The sequence below is a fragment of the Caenorhabditis remanei genome, chromosome I (genome assembly GCF_010183535.1).
Source record: "Caenorhabditis remanei strain PX506 chromosome I, whole genome shotgun sequence".
In the NCBI taxonomy this organism is placed as follows: domain Eukaryota; kingdom Metazoa; phylum Nematoda; class Chromadorea; order Rhabditida; family Rhabditidae; genus Caenorhabditis; species Caenorhabditis remanei.
The window spans coordinates 11,767,898-11,794,194 of record NC_071328.1 but is presented as its reverse complement, the minus strand read 5'-3'; the positions used below and the strand labels follow the sequence as shown (position 1 = coordinate 11,794,194).

The 26,297-nt window shown below is 39.2% G+C and overlaps 9 protein-coding genes across 9 annotated transcripts; 5 read left to right on the top strand and 4 right to left on the bottom strand.

Moving 5' to 3' along the window:
- Positions 1-23: 23 nt before the first annotated feature.
- On the top strand, positions 24-3,025 carry GCK72_002620 (uncharacterized protein; the record flags this gene model as incomplete). Its single annotated transcript, XM_003112165.2, has 8 exons — positions 24-176; positions 227-342; positions 397-923; positions 1,183-1,675; positions 2,026-2,125; positions 2,174-2,422; positions 2,479-2,650; positions 2,694-3,025. The coding sequence occupies 8 exons, from the start codon at positions 24-26 to the stop codon at positions 3,023-3,025; spliced, it is 2,142 nt and encodes a 713-aa protein (XP_003112213.2).
- A 1,729-nt stretch (positions 3,026-4,754) lies between these two features.
- GCK72_002619 (uncharacterized protein) lies at positions 4,755-5,616 on the top strand (the record flags this gene model as incomplete). The annotated part of the gene is made up of 3 exons (XM_003111945.2): positions 4,755-4,874; positions 4,925-5,395; positions 5,479-5,616. The coding sequence occupies 3 exons, from the start codon at positions 4,755-4,757 to the stop codon at positions 5,614-5,616; spliced, it is 729 nt and encodes a 242-aa protein (XP_003111993.2).
- A 544-nt stretch (positions 5,617-6,160) lies between these two features.
- GCK72_002618 (uncharacterized protein) lies at positions 6,161-7,920 on the top strand (the record flags this gene model as incomplete). Its single annotated transcript, XM_053723518.1, has 6 exons — positions 6,161-6,167; positions 6,213-6,352; positions 6,405-6,771; positions 6,844-7,049; positions 7,131-7,670; positions 7,741-7,920. The coding sequence occupies 6 exons, from the start codon at positions 6,161-6,163 to the stop codon at positions 7,918-7,920; spliced, it is 1,440 nt and encodes a 479-aa protein (XP_053592163.1).
- A 426-nt stretch (positions 7,921-8,346) lies between these two features.
- On the top strand, positions 8,347-8,781 carry GCK72_002617 (uncharacterized protein; the record flags this gene model as incomplete). Its single annotated transcript, XM_053723517.1, has 1 exon — positions 8,347-8,781. One exon carries the CDS (start codon positions 8,347-8,349, stop codon positions 8,779-8,781), a length of 435 nt encoding a protein of 144 aa, XP_053592162.1.
- Positions 8,782-10,335: 1,554 nt separating this feature from the next.
- Positions 10,336-11,637, bottom strand: GCK72_002616 (uncharacterized protein; the record flags this gene model as incomplete). Its single annotated transcript, XM_053723516.1, has 4 exons — positions 10,336-10,673; positions 10,722-10,781; positions 11,354-11,517; positions 11,567-11,637. The coding sequence occupies 4 exons, from the start codon at positions 11,635-11,637 to the stop codon at positions 10,336-10,338; spliced, it is 633 nt and encodes a 210-aa protein (XP_053592161.1).
- Positions 11,638-12,682: 1,045 nt separating this feature from the next.
- GCK72_002615 (uncharacterized protein) lies at positions 12,683-13,138 on the bottom strand (the record flags this gene model as incomplete). Its single annotated transcript, XM_003112257.2, has 3 exons — positions 12,683-12,957; positions 13,004-13,069; positions 13,117-13,138. 3 exons carry the CDS (start codon positions 13,136-13,138, stop codon positions 12,683-12,685), a joined length of 363 nt encoding a protein of 120 aa, XP_003112305.2.
- Positions 13,139-15,852: 2,714 nt separating this feature from the next.
- GCK72_002614 (uncharacterized protein) lies at positions 15,853-17,054 on the top strand (the record flags this gene model as incomplete). The annotated part of the gene is made up of 5 exons (XM_003111978.2): positions 15,853-15,908; positions 15,951-16,114; positions 16,160-16,225; positions 16,428-16,487; positions 16,534-17,054. 5 exons carry the CDS (start codon positions 15,853-15,855, stop codon positions 17,052-17,054), a joined length of 867 nt encoding a protein of 288 aa, XP_003112026.2.
- A 1,940-nt stretch (positions 17,055-18,994) lies between these two features.
- Positions 18,995-21,296, bottom strand: GCK72_002613 (uncharacterized protein; the record flags this gene model as incomplete). Its single annotated transcript, XM_053723515.1, has 6 exons — positions 18,995-19,857; positions 20,025-20,093; positions 20,177-20,242; positions 20,311-20,366; positions 20,415-20,515; positions 21,033-21,296. The coding sequence occupies 6 exons, from the start codon at positions 21,294-21,296 to the stop codon at positions 18,995-18,997; spliced, it is 1,419 nt and encodes a 472-aa protein (XP_053592160.1).
- Positions 21,297-24,312: 3,016 nt separating this feature from the next.
- GCK72_002612 (uncharacterized protein) lies at positions 24,313-25,045 on the bottom strand (the record flags this gene model as incomplete). The annotated part of the gene is made up of 4 exons (XM_003112071.2): positions 24,313-24,470; positions 24,534-24,687; positions 24,733-24,849; positions 24,896-25,045. 4 exons carry the CDS (start codon positions 25,043-25,045, stop codon positions 24,313-24,315), a joined length of 579 nt encoding a protein of 192 aa, XP_003112119.2.
- Positions 25,046-26,297: the final 1,252 nt, after the last annotated feature.

Here is a 26,297-nt window from a genome sequence, read left to right as displayed (position 1 = left end):
CTCTATTATCTCTGTATTTCCAGATGAGTTCCACCTCCACCTCGTCCACTAATCGCTTCAAAACGTTAGTTCAAATGTATGAAAAGACTGCAAATCGACAGCTCGGTGAGCTTAGAGCACTGCAGCGAATTGCGTTACAAGGAGGGATAAGAGATACTCCGGCACTCAGAGAGTCGGTGAGTTTTGAGTAGAATAGGAAAGAAATTTTGAAAAAAGACAATTCCAGATAGCCACGTATGAGAAAGATCTGGAAGATGGGCTACGTGGAATTTTGACAGTACGTGGAGAAATGACGGATTCGAATCAGGAGCATGAATTTGATTCGATTATTGAGCCAATAAGGTAAGCAGCCTCTTCTCAATCTCTTCCTAACCGCATTGCCATTTTTTCGTTCAGGCAACAAATCAAGACATTGTCAAATGTTACAAAAACCCTGAATCCTCTACGCTCTCCCGGTGCCAATCCCTTCGAACAAGATATAGAAGACGACAATCCTTACGAAATGGAATCTAGACGATATCTCCGAGAGACGACACTAAAAGATAACGAACTCCGACAACTGGCTGTAGATGTGAAAGAACGAGCCGAGGCAACAGCAAAAGTGGAGAAAGATATGGCAGATTTAGAAAAAATATTTCAAGAATTGGGACGGATTGTTCATGAACAGCACGATGTTGTGGATTCGATTGAAGAACAAATCGAACGAGCAACTGAGGATGTGAAGAGAGGAAATGAGAATTTGAGGAAGGCGGTGAAATCAAAAGCAGCGAAGGCACCAATTTATGCGGGAGTTGTTGGTGGACTCGCTGTCGGAGGACCTGTTGGATTGGCGGCCGGCTCGGCGATTGCTGGAATTGCAGCAGGTGTCGGAGGACTTGTAGCCGGGATTTACACTGGCAGATTCTTCAAAAGATCGGCGACAAGTGATTAGAACAAATAATTTAATTCCTGTAAATTGTACGTTCTTCTGTTTTATACATATTCGCTAGTCAAATCGATTCGGGGTATTGGCATGAATTTCCAGCATTCCGGGCACTCAAATTTTTATTGAAATTATTTATCCTATTCAAATTAATTGTATAAAGAATTCTAACTGCTTGTTATAAAAGTCGTATAATTCAGTTGTTATTTTAATTGGTGATTCTCTACCTTATTCTCTATTTGGTTTCATGTTAATTTCAGAAGGATTCTCAAAAAAGGATAATTTTCAGATGGCAGTTCTAATCGAAACCACTCTTGGCGACCTAATTATCGATTTATTTGTGAAAGAACGTCCTCGATGCTCACTAAACTTTCTCAAATTATGCAAAAAGAAATACTATAACTTGAATCAATTCCATAGTATCGAGAGAAATTACGTGGCACAAACAGGAGATCCATCTGGAACTGGAAAGGGAGGAGAATCGATTTACAGTGATATGTATGGAGATCAAGGAAGATATTTCGAGAGAGAAGATCTTCCGAAAATGCGACATACTCGAATGGGAATCGTTTCGTTTGTTAACAACGGAGACAATATGTTGGGAAGTCAATTCTTCATTACTCTTGGAGAGAATTTGGATTATTTGGATGATCAACACACGATTTTCGGACAAGTTACGGAGGGATTGGAGACGTTGGAGAAGCTGAATGAGCAGTTGACTGATACGAATAATAAACCGTTTAGGGATATTAGGTAGGTCTGATTCGAAAAGGATTCTATGATTTCCTGAATTCCGGATTCTGAGTTTTCAAAAAAAAAAAGTACTCTTCAGAATCAAGAATTCGAGATTCAAAGTTTCGAACTGAAAGTAGGGAAACAAAATTTGAAATCTGAAGTTCTAATCCAGGATTCCGGATTCCCAAAACAGAATCTAGCCCCCTGAATGTCTAACCACAGATCCAATATGTAGCTTTCCAAATTCAGGATTCAGGGTAGTGGCTCCCCTGAATCCAACATCCAGTATCTGAAAATCCAGAACTTGACGCTAAAACTTTTTTCGAAAACCAATTTTCACTTTAAAAAAGTAGTTTTTAAATTTCCAGAATCTCCCACACCATCGTCCTCGACGATCCATTCGACGATGACTCCAGAATCTCCTATCCACCTCGATCTCCGTCACCAACCTACGACATGCTTGTGAAGGTATCCCCTAATTTTCAATACACCTAAACCTATTCCTTTGTTTTCCAGACTGATCAAATTGCTCTCGACGAGAAAGAAGACGAAGATGAGGGTAAGACGGCTGAAGAGATTGCAGAAGAGCTCCGTCAACGAGAAATGGCCGAACAGGCGCAGATTCTTGAGATGGTCGGAGATTTGAAAGATGCAGATGAGGTTCCGCCGGAGAATGTGTTGTTTGTATGCAAGCTGAATCCAGTCACAACGGACGAAGATCTGGAAATTATTTTCTCGAGATTCGGAAAAATTAATAACTGTGAGGTAAGTTTAAGCGCTTCAAGGGATTCAGTGAATTCGAGTTATATTTCCTTTTCCAGATCGTCCGAGACCGTCGAAGTGGAGACTCCCTTCAATACGCATTCATCGAATTTGACAACGAGAAAAGCTGTGAGCAAGCATTCTTCAAAATGGACAACGTGCTCATCGATGATCGACGAATTCATGTTGATTTCTCACAATCTGTGTCACAAAATTATAAATATAAACCCAGTAAGTTATAAGAGTAACAAAAATAATATATTTTGATTTTTAGAATCAAAAAATGTCGAGGAACCACCAAGAAGACGGCCACAATCACCACCACGACGACCAGAAATCAAGAGAAGTCATCAGAAGAGTCCGTCTCCAAGAAGACATCGTCGTTCGCCGTCACCGAAAAGAGACAAACGGAGAGATGATAGAAGGGACAATGAGCGACGTAGAAGAAGTCCAGACAACCACCGTGATAGGGATCGTGACCGTCGTGACAGAGACAGTGATCGTGGACATCGAGACCGTGATCGAGACAATCGTCGTGAAAATCACCGGGATTCTGACAGGGATCGCCGTCGACATTCACCGGATAGAAGACGGGATCGTCGTTAAAATTTCAATTATTTATTTATTTATTTTTCATTGTTTCTGGTATTTTTCGTTCTCATTGTGACTTTTTGAATATGAACATTCTTTATTCAATTTTATATTCGATAAAACCAAAATTATCTACCCTGTAAGCATCTTCCCAGCGAACCAGACGATGGTCCGGTGACGTAGAGGGCCATCTGACGTCCATTCTCTTCTCTTTTTTCATTTTTTCTCCTCCTAAATGACGGCAAATACTCATTGACTACGGTACTCATTGCCTACGGTTACTCATTGACTACGCTGTCTCATTGCCTACTCATACTCATTGCCTACGGTCAGCTCATTGACTACGCTTAGCTCATTGCCTATATATACTCATTGCCTACGCTTGGCTCTTTGCCTACTCTTAATCATTGCCTACGATCGGCTCATTGACTCCCTTTTTTTTTACTTTATAGCAGAGATTCTGGAACTGGTAACTGGCGAATACCTAAACTTCATATATAGGTTTCTGGTTAATTTGAGATTTGTTGTTGGGACATAAAAGCATGTGTTTTCCAAGATTGTGAAGTATAATCTAAAGTAGTCGAAGAAGGGTCCTGATCATAGAATAAGTTGAACCAGTGCGTAATTTTCGGAGCTCTGATAATGGGTACTTCAGTGGGATTATGATAGGGTAGATCAAGTCCAATGTCTCGAAGCAATTCTTTGGATAACTCATTTACTACTACATTTATCTACTTTCCTATATTTGATAAATAGCCAATACCTAAATTATTCCTTGGTTATATTATTTCATATTTGAACCCTATAGTTTCGTATGTAAACTCTATAATTACCCATTCAGATCGTATAGGTTCGAGCTTAATTTAAAAAGAAAAGCCGAATCCGGGGGGTACACTCGGGGACCTTCTCTTGTCAGAACTCATTGAAGTTGAATTTAACTACCTAATTCAGATTTTTCTAGATTGTGTCCTGATTTTAGACAAATGATTTAGTTAAAGTTGTTGCGAATAGGAAGCGATTGATCATAGCCAGAAATAATAATAATTCTAGGCTTTACAGCTGTGTATTATCTTATCCAAAAACCCTGAATCACGCAGCTCCCTAAATGGAAGTTGGGTCCACAATGAATTAACTTATACAGAAACCTACGCCATCAAACATCTGCATTGAGAGTTGACCTTCAGGATATTGGTATCAGTTTCTAAATTGCGTACTCCTTATTGTTATTGCAAACTTTCATGAAACGCTCCTTGGGCTCGTGTAGGTATTCGCCAATTACCAGTTCCAGAATCTCTGCTATAAAGTAAAAAAAAAGGGAGTCAATGAGCCGATCGTAGGCAATGATTAAGAGTAGGCAAAGAGCCAAGCGTAGGCAATGAGTATATATAGGCAATGAGCTAAGCGTAGTCAATGAGCTGACCGTAGGCAATGAGTATGAGTAGGCAATGAGACAGCGTAGTCAATGAGTAACCGTAGGCAATGAGTACCGTAGTCAATGAGTATTTGCCCTAAATGACCCAAAACCGCCCCTAGCCTATCAATCTTTAAAATCCGTTCTAATTTTTCTGGATACTGATCTGAGGTATATTTCTTCTTATTGTTCGATTTTTTAAGTGTTTTCCAGATTCCTCCTCCACAAAAAATGCCCAGAAATCCGTACGGCAGAGATGAATACTCCTATAAAAATCGATAAACTTCACTTAAATCCAACAAAGATCAGAGTGAACGACACAAATTATCGATTATGTCTGCAAAAGTTCAGTCGAGATGTGGCGACGCCGTTGCCGAGAGAAAATACGGAACTCCATTCAGTTGTCAAAGTTGGAAATTACAATGCGGTTTTGCCAAAAAAGAGAGTGAAAAGGTAATTTCTCCTCAAAAAATACTTGATTTTTATAAATTATTTTATTTCAGTACGAAGGTGCTCCACTTCTCTGTCGGTTGTGTATTCTCCAAGCTCGTCATACTGGCCAAACCTCGGTCGCCGGTATCCCGATTCCTCCAGAGAAGCCTGAAAAGAATGGAGATGGTTCTTCCGCAGAGCAGAAAGCTGAAAAGGAACGCGAAAAAGATCGCCACCGCTCCTCTCGTCATCATAAGGACAAAGACCATCGCCGCGACGACAAACGTCACCGGGAGCACCGTGAACATCGTTCCGGTCATAAACGTCGTCACGAGGAGTCTAATAACAACGGAACGTCTTCCTCGTCTTCTGGTGTCCCACCATTAACCAATAATAATGAGAACGGCCACGGATTCCCACAATTCGGAGAACGTGATCACGGGGAGAATATGGAGAAGCAGCATAGAATGGAAGACGAAATTCGTCGTCTCAAGGCTGCAATTAGTGAGAAAGATCAGCTACTTTTTGATAAAGATAAGCAGGTTTGTTGTTTTCAAATATTTTTTTAATGTCAAAAATCGGTATATAATCTCTTACGAACCTCGCTTATACTTCATGTTTTCAGATTAGCAATCTCAAGGCTGATCAATACAATCTCGAGAAGAAGCACCGTGAACGCGTCCAACAGCTCATCAAGGAGAAGGAAGACAGCATTCGAGCAATTAAACATATGAGAAGCTCGAAGAGTTCAAAGAAAAACTAATCCCAATCTAATTTTCGTTGTTTTAAAAACATCTGTGCTATTTTTCTGTAACTATATACGTAGACTCGTCACTAATTATCATTCAATCTTGTCATCATGCCATATGTTTCTTCCAGTCCATCCTTGGTTCGTGAGCTTTTTTATTTGTCAGCCCTTCATAGAATTACTCGCTTTCTCTTGTTTCCATAATTGTAACTTTTTGTCCTAAAACATGTCCCAAAGTGATCCCGGTTGACCCGGTTCTCCCATTCACACGTCTGCTAATTTGAGATTTTTAATCAATATACATTTGTTCCCTGTTAGACGTAGCCATTTTTTTGCTATTCCTGTCATTCAATTCCATTTCAATCTAGTTTGATTCATGTCTAATTTTGTAATAATAAAAACTCATCCCTCCCCAAAAAAAATCAACCATAAGATCAAAAAGAAAAAAAGAGTATCAGAAAAAACTGGAACGTGTCGGCCAAAAAAAGTCGGATTGCGGCTTCGGTGTCATTATTCCCAACAAAAGTAGCCGTTTGAACAGTTCAAGCCAGCATTAAAAATGAACAGTGAGTATTCAAGAGTTAAAAGTATACGAAGACCAGTATCCTTAGGCAACCGTTCTCAAAGAAGTAAAAGAACAAAAAAGAAGAAGAATGATGAGGAGAAAACAGTCGGCAGTGGTAATCAGAAGACATTATTCTTTCGTCGTCAAAAAAATGAATCGAATCCAGAGGAAACTGAAGCATTTGCGGTGAGTGGGCTTTTTTCCTGACAGAAAATGTATATATTGATCCCCTTTTCAGAATATCTGCCGATGCCTCATTGAGCACCGCTGGTATCACGGTGTGATGCCACGTGGCGAGATCAGCACACTTTTAGAAGATGAAGGCGACTTTTGTGTTCGTAAAACAACTGAAAAGAGCAAACCGATTGTGTGTATCTCTGTGAAATGTCAAAAAGAAGTTCGACATTTTCCGCTGGTTTTCGAAAATGGGCAGTGGACGTTGAAGAATCTCATCAAAACTCGTCGTTTCTTTGAAGTCGTTGAGCTACTGAACGCTTTGGTCACAGAGAAAATATCGTTGTCCGGGGCGATTCTGGTTCGGGCGGTCCCTCGTCCAGACTATTATATCCCTCATAGCGATATTTCATTGATTTGTAAACTTGGAGGTTAGTGTGCTCAGTGTTCTCAATAGAGCGCAATTACAACACGATTACACCTATAATACACAACTCATTCAGAGGGAGCATTCGGAGAAGTGTGGAAGGGTTCTTTAAAGCGTCATGAGGATGAAAAAGTGAAAAAAGTGGAAGAGAAATCTGCACCGGGCCTGCCAACAACAGGAAGACAGGAAGGGCTCTCGGAGAAGGGTAGATCAAAATTATATGTGGCGGTAAAGAAAATGAAAGGAAATGCGACGAAAGCGATGACGGAGGAGTTTGTTATGGTAAGGGTTACGGTAGTGAGGGTGGGGATGATCCAGGATATAAGTAGAATCCCCAGAACCTCAAAATTACTTTCTTTCCAGGAAGCCAAACTAATGCGTCAACTCGTCCATCCGAACATCGTCACCGTATTCGGTGTCGCTCCATCCGAAGAGCCCCTCATGATTGTTCTGGAACTCGCCGCCAACGGATGTCTCAAGTCATACGTGTCAAAATACCAGTGTCCAATGGATCAGCTGATGCAGTTCACTGCCGATGCGGCACGTGGAATGGCCTATTTGTCATCGAAACTTGTGATTCATCGAGACTTGGCTGCTCGTAATTTGCTCCTTGGCTCTTCAGTTGAAGTCAAAATTTCTGATTTCGGACTGTCGTCCTCTGGAAAAACAGAGATCAAAGTGAAGCAAATGAAGGTTCCGATTCGTTGGCTCGCCCCGGAGACTCTTGAGGAGGGAGTGTTTTCCACTAAAACCGATGTCTGGGCGTATGCAGTCACCCTCTGGGAGATATTTACTCGTTGCCAATCAGATCCATACCCAGGTCTGACTAATCAACAAGCCAAGGATCTTATCAGAGGAGATGCTCTTCCGATGAACCCACCGGAAGGAACACCACCGACTGTCGTGAAGATCATGGAAGATTGTTTTGCAAAGGTAACAATACTAGCTGACATTCAAAACTAAACAATTTTAGAACCCTGATAATCGTCCTTCGTTCCCTGCAATTCTGAAACGCCTCTGCCCGGATGAGGATCTCGCCGCTTACGAACCAAAAAGTCAATGTAGTCAAAGTCAAAGCAGTCCAGCGAAAAAATCGAGTGGACCGTCTGCTGAACCACTGTCGGCTCGTAGTAAAAGACCAGCGAGAAAGTAATAATTTTTTGTTTACTTGTGCTTTCAACATAACAATCAATAAAAGTACTGTAATGTAATGATGTGTGTTGATGTCCATACTATAGAAAAGTTTAGCGTTTGAGCAGAAATTTGGAAATTATAACTATTTTCTTGCAAACTTTTGATATCAAATAATTTCGATCCAAATGAAAGAAGTCTTCGCTTTTTCAACTCTGCGTCATCAGAAAAGCATTTTTCTTCACAAATTAATGCGTTTTTCGGCAAAAATTCGGCTTGAAATAGTTTACTTTTTCAGCCAAAAGAGATCGGCTAAGTAGCATAAATAAATTTTTGTACAACGCCCGTTTTCTAATAGTATGAGGAGGTCTCGCCACGAAAGGTTTACCGAAAGGCATGTCCCTTTAAAATTAAATAGGTTACTGTAGCTTTCCGAATTTTCGCCCCAATGATGTCAAGCGCGAAATCCTCTTATCCACAGAATCCACAGCAAGAATATAGAAATATTGGAGAAATGTTGGCGATTCTCAACGTGTCTAAACAAGTGATCCCACCGGAACATGTACAAATATTGACACCTGAAGTGCCATATCTCATCAAATTGACTTCATTTTCTAGTGATAAAAATATAGAAAAAATCGAGTTACTTGAGTACAACAAATCACTGGGAGACGCCCTGAAGTACCTGATTCACAAATTAATCGGAAAACGAAAACAAGTTTTAATTGAGGAGATGGAAATCCATCCAACTGGATGCTTTCGATACAGACTCCCAATTCAAGTCATGGTTCGAAATTTGAAGACTTCTCAACAAGTTGCAAAGACTCTTGATGCATTTCTGCCTGTAATTGACGCCAGATCTCTTCGAACACTGGAAATTTGAGAGGGCGGAGGAGCTGCTTTATCTCATTCTCTTGTTAAAGCAGCTGATGCTCTGATCATTAATTGCACTCTCTCAAATGAGCAACTGGAATTTCTTTCGAATTCTCGAGTCGTATTTAATGAAAGAATTCATTCTCGTGGTCTAATGGAGTTCATTGTTGAATCATGGAAACGAAAAAATATGGAAATTGGAACTTATTATTCATTCGAATCGACCCAATCAAACCCGTACCAAGTCGTTGATAGCACTGAAATCAACTGGTTCCGACAACTGGACGGTGCGGAACTTCGAAGGATTCCAGAGATAAAGTATGGTGGTCAAGACTGTTCTACTGTTAGATGCCACCCGAAGGGGGATCTAATTTATAATTTAATTCCTGAAATACACAACAAACAACCATGTCCTCTAGATAATTACGAATTTATTAAAAGAAGATAAAGAAATAAACGAATAAAAGATAAACTACAAAATAAAGAGAAATCGATAAAGATAAGATAAAAATATAGACACAGAGAAACTACATTAAAATAAAAGAATGGATTACATATAAAAGAATAAACTAAACTAAACTTAGTGTAAGAATCTAGGAAAAATATGTCTCTGATTATGTGGGTGGTTAAGTGTGTGTCTGGAAATATGTCTGGTTAAATGTGGGGTTAAGTGTGAGCGCTAGGCCTGCTGACCCGCGACTCCCGGAGCCTCGCTCCCTGCCTCCTCCTTGATGGAGGGGCGGAGACTCGGCACGTGTCTTTCTTCTTCTTGCCCAGAAGTTCCCGGCGTGTCACACTACAGTACCGTGCAAAAAAGATACGAGCTTTGACCGTTTTCAGTTGAAATTTTCCAACTTTAAGAGTATGTAATGGTAATTTTGATTGTCCCATCAAGTAGGTTTTTAATGAATCATGCATATTAAAAGTTGAGCTTCCTTTTTGTAGCTGACAACTTTTTTGTACGGACATTTCCTAGAGATGTATGATCATTTTAAGACAAAAGCTTTACCTTGCACAGAAATTGGTTGATTTGAAGGAGAAACTACTTTGTCGATATGCAACTTGCTAGAGAGTGTCCGTACTAAAAAGTTGTCAACTACAAAAATGGAGATCTATGTGTAATCTGTATGATTCATTAAAAATCTACTTGATGGGACAATCAGAATTACCATAACACATTCTCAAAGTTGAACAATTTCAACTGAAAACGGACAACGTATCTTTTTTGCATGGTACTGTAGGTTCAATAATATATCGTTTTCAGAGGAACGGAGATTCCATATTGCATCTCATTTAAGTTGAACGAAGTATCGGAATTGAATGTTTATCAGCTGTATGATTACATTCATATGCGCATTGATTCAGAGGGATGCTCGACTCCATACATCTGAGTCTACGATTCGAAACCGGACGTTTCGGAACCGAGATATTTCGAAACTAAAACTTTTTTTTAATCAAGGAAAATGCCTCATATTTCATTATTTTTCCCATCTTGGTTTCGAGCTGTTTTTCTAATATTGTTCCCTTCTAATTGTGACTATAAAAAATAAATTTTTATTCAATTTCAATACAATTCGGTTTTCATTTTGTTCGGAGTGTTGTTCGGTGTAACTTTCGGTGTTGATTTCGGAGTGTTCGATTTCTTCGGAGTCTCCGAAGATTTTGATTTCTTGGGAGTTGGAATCAATGGTGCGGTAATTCCAGTCGAGGACGAGGAGACTTTTGAACGAGATCCAGTAGGCATAGATCCTTGTCCTGATCTTCTTTGAAGAAAATGAAGTAAAAAGAAGGCGGAGAGAATGGAAATAAGTCCGATGACCACACCAGCTGATCCAGAGAAATATGGAGAAGAGAAGAAGTCGCTGACTGACGATTTGTAGCTGTATTTATCGCAACGATACACTGAAAAAAAAACGATATTTTGATTAGAAACCATGAATGGGATATTACTATCAACCAAGGATTGGCAAACTTCCCAGTACCCATTGTTGACGACTTTCTCACAGTGATCTGGAACGGAATTAATTTAACTTGATGAGTGATGAAGCTACAGTAAGATTACAGTAATCTAAGCTAACGTCTCTAAAATCGAAGTTTCAAAAAAGGGTTACTGTAACAAGAATAATCTCCCTCTACAGATGTCCATCTTCAAAGGTGTGTATCTCAAGGCATAGCAGAGTTATCAAAAAGTTGTCAATTACAAAAATGATCACCATAACATTTTGCATGTTTTACTAGTTGACAACTTTTTGATAACTGTGCAGAAAATAGAGATAGAGAGGCAGAGATGTTATAGCGCTTGGCAGCTCTTCTCCTCTCATTCATTTCCAAACAAGGTTATCTCGTGACCTGCTATAGTTGTTGAAAAGTTATTAACTACAAAAAAGAAAGATGCGGAATTTTGTTTTCTAAAAAACGTAAATTCTAACTAGTAACGGGCCTCTTGAGTGGCTACCGAAAATCTGCTTACCTTTTCCTGGAGAATCAGGTATACTCTCACAAATTGAAACCCATTTTTCCTCATAATCAAAACAATCTAAACTCAATTTCTTCTTTTCTTTCACTTTCAAATGTTCTCCTACCATCTCTATCAAAACGTGGCACCTGCTGTTTGTAATTTCTGAAAAGCTCGTAAACAGCAGGTGCCAATTTCTCCTTATTTCGAAGATAAATGTCGATAAAATTACTCAAATCTTTCTTTGGTTCAGGAAGTGAGAAATAAATACAACGTAGTATTAATTGACTTCTGAAAATTAATCAATATTTCAAGAGATTTCACCCGAGAGATCACTTACAAAGCGAACCGTCCATTCTGAGAATTATCAAAAGTACGTTCTTGGACATCCATTGAGAAGAAATCCGCCATTATGGAAGAGTTTCAATGATATTTGAATAGAAATTGAAATAAATTAAAAGTGTGAATAAGATTTTGCTGATAAATAAAGACTTTCTAGAAAAACAAGAGCACGAGTACGAAAAATGTCACGCGGGAATGGTTGAAAATGTAAAGCTTTGAGAGCGTGTCACAGAGCATGGACGATTCTGAAATTTGTTAACTTTTTTGTTTTAAAAAGCACTAATCTTAATCTTGATTTTGTAGTTATTCACTTTTTGATAGTTTTTTTGGCTTTTGAGATATGATACTTTGAATAAGCATACTTTTGGAGAGGGTTGACGAAGCAGAGCAATATGTCATCCCCATTTCCTCATTTTCCTGTAGAGCTATTGAAAAGTTGTCAACTAATGAAATATGTAAAATCTTATGCTGATAATTTTTGTAGTTGACTACTTTTTTGACAACTTTTGTGGTTTCGGAGATATTAGCGTTTAGAGACTAGTACAGTACCGCTCAAAAAGTTATCAACTTTGGTTGTTGTCTATGGAATATGACCAACTTTGACCGGTGTCACCTGATTGTCCGACGATTTTCTTTTTGTATGAATTGGACAGAGCCAAAATATCACTTAATTTTTGCAGTTGACCATTTTTTATAGGTTCACTATCTTGAAAGTTACAGGTAATCAAAACCGTTTCTCCTTGAAACAGACTAATTTCAGTAACGAAATTGTGGAGCTTTCCGCTTTGACACCCTGTAACTTTCAACACAGTGTCCCTACAAGAACAAGGTCAACTACAAAAATAATAAGCTATTTTCGCTCTGTTCAGCCCATACAAAATAAAATTTGTTGGACAATCAAATGACACCGAAATACACTGTCAAAGTTGGACATTTTCCACAGAAAACAGCCAAAGTTGATAACCTTTTGAGCAGTACTGTACATAAGAGAGAGACGATGGTACAGTTCCTGATGTCTCTTCTTAAAAACATAAGAATACATAATTAATCAATAAATTTATTCGTCTACTGTTTTTCTTTCTTAATTTGAATTTCTTCTAATTCCTTTTCCGACTCATTTCGAAACAGTCGATGCCCCACTTGCCCCGCTCATCATCTGTCGATTCTTACTAAAAATGAAACGTTTCATGACGAAAACCACGACGACAGCTATCAAAAAACCAATGAAAAGTCCGATTACAGCAGAAAACCACGGAGAAGAAGTGTCGACTACTTTGATATTACTGTAACTGACACTCTGACACATTGCTGGTTCGTAGTCTAAACTCTCTTCGATTAGAATCTCACAAAGAGTTTGAAGTCCGTTGTTGACAGTTCTTTGGCAGGTTACTGTAAGAAAACTTTTTCGGTTGCAAAGTGCCCAGAGAAAACTTACGGTGAGATTTTTTTGTTTCTTGTTTGCACTGACCAATAAGCATTCCTCTCATCATACTCAACGCAACTGAACATTTTTATTTTAGTTGTGTTTTTTAGAAGCTCTTGACTTACACGGGAATTCAATTTGCTTCATTGTACCGCTAGCTATTGCTAATGCGAAGCGGTGACCGCTGAAAATTGTTGGAGTGGAGAAGAAAAATAGTGGTAAAGTAATTAAACTCGTCACGGAGTCACCAATGGTTCCACAATTTTGAGAATCTATATCGAATCTAGATCTGCATTTTTGTAGTTGACGGTTTTTAGCTATGCTAGTTTTTGATATTTGGGACTCTGACAGGAAACTGAAACTAACAGCGAGAGGGTAGTTTGTGTCATGCCCCGTAACGTTCTTTGAGTTCCTCTGACGTAAACACTTATTCTAGCATCTTCCATATAGTGACCAGCTCCCGGTACTAACTGATAATACATTTGTATTTAACCCCTGCCACCGACCACTCCTGGTCGGTTCTCTTATCTATGTTTATTGGACATAATGATGCAGAAAGAATCTCTATATAACATGGAGGTACCACCTTCGCCATGAGTACACTGCTCTTGGTGAACAAGGGTGCAGAGTTCGAAGCCTGATTCTGAAATGACGAGTTCTTCTTTATAATTCTGACCAATTGCTAGGCTACCAAAGAGTACCCGAAAGCAAATTGCTTGGTTTTGTAAAAGAAAAAAAAGAAGATCCCACCTGTGACAGTATCTTCTCCATTCTCTACTGTCAGAGCTGGTAAATCTCAGAAACTACCTCTCATGCAAAAGTCAACCAATCCTCCGCTTTTGTAAGAGCTAGTGAACTAAGAAATCATTTTATAATCAAAACATCTTATTAGTCCGCCACTCAAAAGTATTCAGAGTGAAGCTAGATATCCAAAATGATCGTTATCAAAACAAAGACTTTGACAGGAATGACATCAAGCTCGTTCAACATGATTCTGTTCACTTCGTGCCAAAAAAAAATAATTGAAATGAAATGAGGCGAAGCTTGAAGAAAGAAGCTCGTTACTCTATAAAAGCTTATCAATGAGTGATAAGTAAGGAGAATCATGTTGTATTGGAATATCTTGAAATTCATAATTTTGAGAGGATTCAATCCACATCAGAGAAGAGAACAATTGGTTTTAGTTGTCATGCTCAAAGAAGATGATAACAGTAAATACCTGATGTGGCGAGTAAGATCGAAACTCCTTTCAAAGAACGAGTCAAGATTTCGAGTACGGAAAATTTATGACTAAAGAACTAGATGAGATATGCAATGATGTTTTCTATCGGAAAACAAATCATTGGGAATCTGACCAAAAAAAAAGTAACCGTTTAATATCCCTTTAAAAGGTGTAAGACGGACCTTGTCTAACTGAATTTTGCCTTAAAAGTCAAAATTCAGTGAAGACAGATCAGAAGTTAGAAGATGATTGTCGAATATTCAGTCTTAGCAAGCAAAGTATTTCAATTCATTCATCCATCGAGATGAAATTTTTGAAAACAAGACTTGCCAACGTAAGACGTGCTCTTGGCAAATCATGAAAACTCTCTGACTGATAACAAAAAAATGGCGGCACAAAACGTCGAGTTTGTATTTTACAACCTTAGCAAACAGTGGCATAATTGTGGACACCAACAATGGCTCAATTCAACGTGACACTGCAAACAAGATCATTGGCGTTATCAACAACAGCTGGAACAACGCATTTTGTGTCAAGGAGTCATTGCTACAATGAATCATTAACAACGACAAGAGGCAGGATGGTTTGTAATCGGAAGCTGGGGATCACAACAACAGCATGGTTTGGAGACGGATGGGAACTACAGAAGTTGAAAATGGAAATGGACTCCTATTGGACAATGACATCAACATCAAAAACATCTACCGCTACATCAGATAAATTACTTACTTAAAATATTGTATTACTTATCCCCTATAGCTTTTTTTAATTGAGTCGCTCGGGACGAGCTTTCCCAAAAGAAGGGGGATGTCATGCCCCGTAACGTTCTTTGAGTTCCTCTGACGTAAACACTTATTCTAGCATCTTCCATATAGTGACCAGCTCCCGGTACTAACTGATAATACATTTGTATTTAACCCCTGCCACCGACTCCGGTACTAACTGATAATACATTTGTATTTAACCCCTGCCACCGACCACTCCTGGTCGGTTCTCTTATCTATGTTTATTGGACATAATGATGCAGAAAGAATCTCTATATAACATTTGTAAGGAGCATTTCTCGAATGGTAGAAGAGTTATCAAAAAGTTGTCAACTACAAAAATGACGAGCTTCCAATTTCGGGCAAATCATTAATTGGCAACTTTTTGATAGACCTGCTTGAAAAGACAGCAGCGTTGCAGAGAAGTTGGAGACTCTAGCTATTCTTCCCAGTCGTATATCTCGAGAGCAAGCAAAGCTATCAAAAAGTTGTCAACTGCAAGAATATAAAACTAGATTTGATCTACACAACTAGTATTAATCCAACTAACTGTGCATCCATTAAAAGTTCACCCAAACGCAACTCACATAGAAATCCTGCCAACTTGAGAATCATCGAACAAAACGCGATGGATGATATCGGGATTATAAAACGTTTGCTTGAAATGATTCATTTAAAAACGGGGAGACTTTCAAATAGAAATTTGGAAATGTTAACATCTTTTTCTGGATAGCGGATTGTTTTGTAGGACACGTTTCAAAATTTTCCAAACGGGGAGATTAGAAAATTCCAGATCCGAAATAAACCGTGACCGGGAGTTTCTTCCTTCAACTAGCTCTTTTTCTCATTCATTCTTCAATTCGTCTCTCTCCACAATGAGCGGTATTTCTGACCATTTTTTCGAGGACTCTCCTGTTAGTCGAAGTGCAATGTAAGACACTTCCAGAATCTCCCCATATCTGGAATGTTTCAGAGGAAATGTGTTGTTCATGTGTGTTTCTCTTTCGTATGGACATGCATTCGTAAAAAATAACACAAAAAGTCAATCGAGAAAGAGAGATTCGGGACCGATGGATGCGAGTGCGGCTCAAGAACTTACGAGTCTTTTGAATAACTTTCACAATACGAAGATAGAAGGTGAGGGCGAAAATGAGAAATTACATTTATGCGCTCGATTTTCAGAATGTTTCAATCTGTTTCAACCGGTTCTTGGAAAACTTTGCAATAGTACGGAAACATATGATCAAGGTTAGTTGGCTGTAATTGGGACGTTTTGAAACCGAAACGTATTCCTCCACGGTTTCGAAACGTCCCGGATTCTAGAGCCCCCGAGTCTTCTGATTTATGTATCAATCGTGCTTCATTGAGAATCAACTACTCTTATAAGCTCTCTGTTTCCCACCCTCTTATTCCGATAGGGCGCGTTTACAACATTCTAAAAACTTTCCAGCGGAATGCGATCACTTTATCAACAATGGAATGTGGGATCTATGCCAAGCTCTTCCGGATTGTGAGCTCCTCCTTTTTCTTCAAATTTCACCTATTTCTATTTTTAGATGAGCCGTGTAATATAATTGAATATGAATACTCAACTGACGACTATCTCCATCATCCCGCTTTTTGGGCGGGTTGTGGTTTCCTCATCGGATTGGTTTTGGCGTTAATTGCAATACTTCTCATAGCTTTTATCTGTTCGAAATGCAAAAAGAGAAAGGAAAAAAAGAATGCAAAGAATGGAATTCCATCTGGTTCTGGATCAGCGTCAGTTGAAAATGGAAAGGGAACAAAGTCGAAGGTGACGTCATCAGATACGAAGAACTCATCAGATGAGAATAACGGGAAGCCAGCAGTCCCCAAGTCTCAATATATCGCTGAACAATTCCCAACAGCCGACGGGAAGAAATCAGTGTTCCTCGGTGCTCAGACTATAATGAAGAATCCGAAGGATAAAACAATGGCGAAAGGAGTGAATAAAACAGTTGCGAAGGGAGTTGTCGACAATAAAAAGAAGAGAAAGAACAAGCAAGGAAAGACGGTTGGAGCATTGACTGCCATGGAGATCACTATGTATAAGTAATTAATTAATTAATTGGGTGTGATTAATAAAGTCGTTTTATTATTTTTCTTGTAAAAATCTGGAACCACCCGGCATATTGTTTCATCAGCCGAAATCCAAAAGAGACTCCGACCATTCAATTTGTATTCTGATGAATTGGTGGTAGCCGAACTACCCTGATTAGAACTGCCCGGGCGGTTTTACTTCTCGTTCATTGTGAACTTTTCGTTGTTTTATCTATTTCTAGTAAAAATTGAAATAAAATAAAAACAAGCTTTCTTCTTCTTCTCTTCCCTCCCTCCAAAATAATAAATTTCCATTTTTCCGCTGAAAGAGACAAACGAGAAAAATGGGTGGAGCCTTCTCCCACAGAAAATATAGTGAGTGGCGGAACCCGGCTAGTGTCGGTACACGCCGCAGTGTTGGTTGTCGCCTCTCGCTGTTATCGTTGGTTTTAACCCAGTTAACCAAGGTTAGCATGGATTTCGACCATTCGAAAGAATGTGTTGAAGACAAATAAATTTTGGACAAGCTTCTTCGGGGTTATCCGTTGAAGCGCTAATGCAGTATGACATCGAGTAAACTTATTTATTCCGTGGAATGCTTTATTGAGAATTCATTCCCGTTGACTTTTGCTTTGTACACGGCGCGGCGGCACAGACCTATGGCCTAGAAAACTCCAACTCGGCCACTTCAATTATTTAATACATTACGTGACTAAGTATCTTCGATTTTCAGGCATTTTGCTATAATTTCTTCGTTTTTTTTTGTAAATAATAAAGAATACCTTTATTTAGATGAATTTTTTGCTGTAGAACTTCAAACAATTCATTCCACCGCCGACAAAATCGACATAAGGAAATTAGCTATAGAGGGCTAGTATTTTGATTTGTAGAAGCCCAGATGAAAATCTCGTTAGTTGGAAACATTTCAAAATGATCGATGAATATATAGTGGTGATATCGGAATATAAACCTGCTTTTACTCTTTTCCCTCCTTAAAGAGACGACTAAAACTTTCTTGAAAATGAGTGAAAAAATGACAAATTTTTATGTATCTCAAAAACGAGTAACATCAACTTTCTGAACGTTTAAGGGAAACTGTAACAGGTAATTCTCAATCTTTTAAGAAAAAAAAATTGAAACCCACCGATCGTATTTTTGAGAAACTTTTGAACATAAGTTACCGTTGGCTTAGAAATTGATATTTTTTCATGTATCTCGAAAACGAGTAACATCATCTTTCTGAACGTTTAACAGAAGTTGAAACAAGTCATTCTCATTCTTTTGAGAAAAAAAAATCGGAGGCTACCGATCGTATTTTTGAGAAACTTTTGACAGAAAATCGCAAATTGACTGATAAAATGACATTTTCTTACGTAGCTCAACAACAAGTAACATCATCATTCTGAACTTTTACCAGAAGATGGAACAAGTCATCCTCATTATTGTAGAAAAAAGAAATCAAAAGCCACCGATCGTTTTTTTGAGAAATTTTTAATAGAACATCGAATTTGGCTGAAACAATGACATTTTCTTATATATCTCAAAAACGCGAAACACCATCTTTCTAAACGTTTACCAGAAGATGTAAAAAGTCAATATCAATAACGTAGAAAAAAGAAATCAAAAGCCACTTATCGTATTTTTGAGAAACTTTTGATAGAAAATCGCATTTGGCTGATAAAAAATGAATTTTGGTCGGGATACGGTACGCAACTCTGCAAACACCAATGACAATACCACGCAAATTTACAGACAAATTTCGCTGCGTACACTGAGTACTCAACGTTCAAAAAGTTCGACCGCGAGTCGCGATTGCCAGGCCGTGTGTAATTCATTTGAATTGTCAGTGACCTTTCCCCACTTCGAAACTGAAAACCCTCTTGTTCGATTAACTATTAAAATTTATTATTAGGTTATCGAGATTTATAAAATAAATGAGAGAGCGAGTGATGGATTCTACTTCTTTTTCTTGGCTGCTTCTTTCGATCCAGCTGGTGAAACAGGCGATGAACCAGGAGATGATTTCATCGGAGTGATTTCAGCAGAAGGCTTCTTTTTATTATTGTTTTTCGTCGGAGTCACAACTTCTTTCGATCCTTTAGGAGTGTTGGTTGGAGATGACTTGAACTTCGAAACTTCTGCAGATGGTTTCCCTTTCGTCGGCTCTTTCGAGTTTTTCGGCGTATTCGGAGAAGATTTAACCGGTGTTGACTGCTCTTGAGATGGTTTTAGTTTTGATGGTTTTCCTCCTTTCTTCGATTTTTCCAATTTCTTCGATTTCTTCATACTTTTCATTGTTTTTTCTTTCAAAGCCTTGTCTTTCGATCCTTTATCTTTGGACCCCTTGATGGATTTCGATGGACCAAAATTCTTTTTACTTTTTGTATCTTTTGAGTCAGAAGAAGCCGTCTTCGATTCCTTACTATCCTTTATCTTTTTGAAAGTTTTCGACGTCTTCGTATCTTTTGAATCTTTCGAATTCTTCGTGTCTTTAGAAGTCTTCGTGTCCTTCGAATCCTTCGAATCCTTACTATTCTTCGTATCTTTCGAATCTTGAGACGCCTTCGAATCCTTCGACAAATTCAACGCCTTCCCCATTATCTTATCCTTCTTCGTGTCTTTCTTCTCATCTCCAGTCTTCTTCATAAATGGAATCTTGAATCCTTTCTTCTTCAAACACAGCTTATAGAGGAGAACCAATCCAATCAATCCGAGTACAAATCCAATAAATATTCCAATTATTCCCCAGAACCAGGCGGCTAATGGATCGAGAATCCACACGTGACGAGGCTCGATTCCAACACAAAGTGGGTTGCCGACTGGAAGAATTAGGTGGTTGGAAGGGTGGCTGGGGGCCGTGAATAGTTGACAAGTTCGGTCATGAAATTGCACAAAAGTATTTTTGCAACTGGACATGTAGCACGTAATCTCAGAGATTCAAAACGTCAAAGTGTTCGAACTTTTTGAACTCTCAGACATCACTTACCATTTTCCTCCCCCTCAAAAAGTGAACACAATCGAGCAAATCCATTGTTCACCACCGCCTTGCAGACATCTAAAAACTGAAAATATAGTAAACGTGCTCCACTGAAACTCTTGGAAACGTTACTCCAATAGAGCTCATTTTCTCCTACTCACGTTTGGAACGTCCTGTTCGTTTTCGACATTCAAACAAGAGCATTATTTTCATGTTGTAGAAGCAGACTGGAATGAAAATTCTATTATTCATAGTTTTTCAACGACGTTTTGCAACCACACGTAGTTTCACTCACCAGTACTATGAGTCTTATATGCAAATGTTGCATAGCAAAGAGAGTAACGAGCAGCTCTGAAATTCTGTCATATCCACTTTCGATCTATTTCAATTAATATTTACATGCTATTCCGTCCCAAATCAGTGTCGTCAAATCTCAGAGTATGAATATCGTTAGAGAGTAGATGCAGTTGTTTTATATCGAACAGGTAGGGCTGCGACGACTGAAAAATTGATTCCCATTTTCAGTTCAATAGTTTTCGCAATTAAGCTTCACCGAAACTGAAATCTGGGGTGGGAGAGTTTCGGAGGAGCGCGATTGCCATTCTGACAAAAGCTTACCATCCTGATGACCTGCCGTTTGAGAAATGAATAAAGTCAAGATGAAAACACTGAATTATCCAATAAATGGATTTCATCTCCATCACGAGGTCACGCTCAATCTCTAAAAGTTCAGGAAAAAAAGATTCAGGACGTAAAATTTTAGAAAACTGGTGCAACACGTTTTTTTTTCCATCGGTTGGCGGCCCTTCTCCAAGTCTGTGCAACTCCTCCTCGGGTTTTTGCCTCCTCGATGACTTCTCCTCCGTCCTCTCGTGGGCTCCTCCTCCGAATTTGGGCTCTTCCTTGGACTATTGGGGGTTTCTCCTCATTTTCTGAGGCTATTGTAGGACTCCTCCTCAAGTTCTGGGGTTATCGAGAACTCCTCTTCGAGTCGTTGGCTCCTCGTGTCTGAACTACTCCTCGGTACTCGGGTTCTCGGGTCCTCGTGGGCTCCTCCTCTGAGTCCGGGCTCCTCATTGGGCTCTTGGCTGGCTCCTCGTGGGCTCTTCCTCCGTGTCTGGGCTCCTCATCCTCCGATTCCTGGCTCCTCGTGGACTCCTCCTCGGGTTCTGGGGTTATCGAGGACTCCTCCTCTTCAATTTCTGGACTTCTGATTCTTCTGGTTGCTGACAGGATGTTCACTACTGACCATCTGGCGAATGAATGATCATTACTGATCATCCTCTAGCCAGAAGCTCAGTACTGTAACGCGGGTTTAAGTGCGTTCCCTTAAACCGTGTTATCTGGGGAACCATGTACTGTAGTGTGAGTATCCATGAATAGATTGCACAATCTTTATTGTTGTGGCGGTATAATGGAGGGTCGGCGGGAGCCGACCGACCACGACCGCTTGGTGGAAGCTAACTGAGATAGAGGGGAGATGAGGATGTGTGGGTGTTTTGTGTCTGAGTTAATGACAGTTGGTGAGTGCATCATGGGGAACGTGTGGTTAGATCTTTGCCCCGTGACATCCTTCCCCTTTTGGAAAGATGCTTCGTCCCCGAAGCGCCATGAGATGTTTCAGACGCCTGGGGTTGAAACATTCTCCATCAGGTAAAAAGATGAACAAAACAACTGGGCTCTCCCTCTCCTCGGCAGCTGCTTCGTCCCGGAGCTTCTCTTTAATTAATGTTGTTGATGAAATTGAGAGATAGCTTGGAAACGGAACAACTGTCGAGTCTCTTAACAATTTGGTGTCATGGATAAAAAAACAGAAATTCGAACAAAAAACAAAGCATCATAACATACAAATTGATATTTATACCTGAAAGAAACGTATTGACTTATACTATTGCCCTCTCTCCGGTTAAGGTCTAGGGGTCAACTTCCGCGGTAATCTTTTTACAATCAGATAATAAATGAGGACGGGATTCATGACTTAACAAAAAAAATTACAAGAGCCTATTCTTTTTTTTCAACAATTTTTTTTTTCCGAAATTCTTTCTATAGTTGTTTTGAAATTTTTGAGTTCAATTTTTTTTTCTGAACTTCAAATACAATTGTCTCAACGGAATGATTTTTTTCCATTCCCTCAATAGCACTTTTGGCTTTTAACAACTCCAATTTAATAGCTTCTTTTGAGCTTTTTTCAATTCAATATTGGTAGTTTTTCAAGAGACATAAAATACTTGCAAACAACTTTCACATTCAATGGGGAAAACTTTCTCAATTTCTCAATATTAGGGCTCAAAAACGAAGTACCGCGCAATTTGTCGTAGAATCCGGCTACACTCGGATAGTGCTGCTCAGTCGTGTCCAGTCAATCGTAGATGAATCAGCTTCCAAAAAATGTTCGAATAGTATAGATGGTAGGAAGAAATATAGGTGGTAGCGGGTAGTGGTTTCCATGGTGTAGTGGGGTGTAGGAAATATAGCACTCAGGATCTTCTGTATCCTTTGACTCACGGTTCTCGAAAAATCAAGTTCGTTTGAACGCAGAACTTGAAATTTCCACTCGAAGTGGGACTTCCATGTAACGCGGGTTTAAGTGCGTTCCCTTAAACCGTGTTATCTGGGGAACCATGTACTGTAGTGTGAGTATCCATGAATAGATTGCACAATCTTTATTGTTGTGGCGGTATAATGGAGGGTCGGCGGGAGCCGACCGACCACGACCGCTTGGTGGAAGCTAACTGAGATAGAGGGGAGATGAGGATGTGTGGGTGTTTTGTGTCTGAGTTAATGACAGTTGGTGAGTGCATCATGGGGAACGTGTGGTTAGATCTTTGCCCCGTGACAGTACTGAACATGCTATAACCGAATGCTCATCGCTGAACATCCAGTCACCGACTGACCATTTGCTTGATCATCCAGTCACCGAACGCTCATCGCTGAACATCCTGTCTTGTGTACCTCTTGCGATGTGTCCGACATCTCACGGACTCCGCCAGTCGCCGTACTTACTATGGGAAATGGGTGGGGCTTATAGACAAATAGGACTATAGGACTCCAATTTCTCAGTTTTTCGATAGCGAAAAAAAGAAAACGCCCTCGATGGTGGACTTATTGAGCCTGTGATTGAGGCCGTGGCCTTGTTTTTTTCTGTAAAATTATATCCAAAACGAAATTTTCGTTTCAGCCGAGCTGTTGTTTGTAATTGAAAGACACTGTTCAATGATACATAGTCTATAATTCAGAAGTTTTTTTTCTCGAAATGTGAAGGATTCAATAGCTGTGATGATGCGATGAAGATTTTGATTGTTTTTGACATGTATTTCCTTTCCGAATACTTTGAGGACCTAGCGTGAAATAGTACGACCATTGGGGAGACACAGAGAAAGAAACACCATCACAGATGGCCCATCGATAAATACCTCACCGAGCAGTCTTTAACCCTTCTTCCCATTTTGTCGTCTTGTGGCATAGTCGAATGTTTAAAAAAGTCGATAGATCAACCTTCACGTTTCAAGTGAGTTTTGTTATCGTTTTACAATTGTAAAATTATTACTTTGTAGAGGCTTCCTCGACGAGGTTAATAGTCACATTGGTACGATTTTGTGACTCATTGAAAATAGAAGATGTACTATCCCTACAGTGTGCTTGCTGAACTTGAAACGCCATACTAATTCTAAAAAGCGACGAAAAATGGATTAATTGAATATCTGAATAGACTAACAACTCTAACAATCTTCTTGTCGCGTTCAATTCCAGTTTGAATCTCAGAGAAATTTTCCATCTGGATCTATCTAATAAACATCGATTGGAACTCGTACATATTTCATCATTAATTTTTGCCTAGAGTTTAAATATGAAGACAAAAACATTATTCACATGGAGACATGAGTTCAGGTCATTTTTCTACTTTTTGTTCTGTTACTTTCTGTTATCCCGTAGGCAGTATCACTTTTCCAGAAACCACGTCATTGCTTCATCACAAGTCCCAAACGGTAGTTCCAGAAAAACCTTATCAGTGATCAACTGGGAGTTGGGATCAGCCTTCGCTCCGGAATACCGCAGTTCCTTGCCGTTGATCCAAGCGAATTACCGAAATCCAACGCTTCGAAACTATGCTCTAACTGAACTATGCTTAACGAAAATATGCTGAACTTTATGCTGGACAAAACGAAACAGAACGAAACGAGACAATTGCGAGATTATGCTGGATTACGACACTCTAATACGTAGGCACGTTTATTAATTCAGTTTTTGGTACAAAAACTCATTTTAAATAGATACAGAACGATAACTAAAAACATAATTAACATTTGAAACAGAGTGGCTTGACGAGTTCCTTCGCTTTCTCCGCCCCTTCCATGATCTCCACAATTTTCAAAGCAAATTCAAATGCAGTTCCGGGTCCTTGAGAAGTGATTACTTTGCCACTGACGACGACACGATCCTCGGAGTATTTGTAACCTGAAATACAATATGATGGATGTTGAGAGTTTATTCATTCTCTCTTTCAAAAGAAACACTCACCTCCTTCGATTAGCTTATCCTTGACACTGTAATGTCCAGTGACCTCATCAACTTTAATTCCGTGTTTCAAGAGAACTGTCGGACCAGCACAAATTGCTCCAATTAGTCCGCCAGACTTGAACTGAGATTGCAATACTCCACCGACACACGAGCTCTGAAAGAAGAGTTGTGAACAGAATGAAGTTTATTTATAAACTACCTCAGCCAACGTAGAGCTTCCAGGGCCACCTGGGATGATTACTATGTCGAATTTCTTATCTTTCACGTCATCAAACGACGCAGAAGGCATAATCTGGGCTCCTTTTGCACATTTTACCTAGATAATCATGTTTTCGAACAGATCTCGACTATAAATAACTCACCGGTCTCATCATTCCAGTCTTCGGACATTTCCCTTCAAGTCCTGCATACTCAACCTGAATTCCACCACGTGTCAATACGTCTCCTGGGATGATGACTTCAGTCTCCTCAGCTCCTTCTGGGGCCAAAATAATCAAAGCGCTTTTCGACATCCTGGAAATGTGAAGATTGTTATAATTGATGTGATTTTTACTGTTCTTCATAAGAAAGTTGAACATCATATGTAAATGATCGACTCGGAATTATGTTTTAAAGATCCGAACACAGGAAGATCTCAAGAAACTTTCCGCTAAAATGTTTTGACCAACTAAACAGAATCTATAAAATTCTCGATCACCGGTGCTGCCCCTAATAAGAACTGTCTAAAATAGAACTAATACGAATCTGTTAAACCTAGAGTTAATGGGTTTTATGACATCTTTCAGGTTCTTATTTCAATCAGTTCTGATTCGGGTTGTTCTAATTAGACAACACGTTTTACAACTAGTCATTTCGCAACTATTTTAGACATATATTCATCTCCAAAACGGGTTCCATGTCCATTTTTCCGTATTTAGAGAACTTTTACCGTCATCTCTAGCTTTTTCTGTGTTACAGAAACTTTAGAATAAGGAGTATTTTAAAGTATCAAAAATGACGAGTTGTAGAGTGTCGCGGAGCCCAAAATGGAGCTCGCGGTTAGGACCAACTGGGAAAAAAATTCTCAAGATTCTCGCTGCCTAATAGAGAATGAATAGTTTCCGAATTCACTTTTTTTCCACGTCCGGCATTAAGAAAAGCAAAAAGGGAGCAGTTTAATCAACGCAGAATAGAGACATTCGCAGAGTTATAATTTGAGAGTCTCTGAGTTAATTAATATTCTAAAAAAATAAAAAGAAAAAGAAAAACGGAGAGCTCGAAATCTAAAGTGTGGTTAGGGATGACCAACTATTCCCATGTTTTCTTCAAGAGAGGCGTCTCTAGACCATTGACCAAAAATGGGCGGTTCGTAGACTAACGTAAACATGTTCAAAGTCCGAAGTCTCTCTAAACACAACACATTTTGCCAACAAGAAAAATCAATAACGATTTTTAAAAATTCACAGATAATTCTCTCTCTTTCTTCTAAATCTTACCATCGTCTTCCAGTACAGTACTTCACAGTTGACTGAAAATCCCGCAACGGAAGGACCACTGAATTACGGGAAATGGATGAAATAGCTGACCTTAACATCAAGAAAAATATTTAAAGAATGAACACGAAGAATTATTTATTTGTCACAATCTATGAGGTTTGGTGTGTTGTAGCAGAGAGAAAGAAAGAGAACAAAAATACAAACAAGAAGAAAGGAAAACAACAAAACTCCAGTATCTGCGTCTCAACGAGAGGCTAGACTCTCTCGGGCAAATGTGCATGTTCTGGTG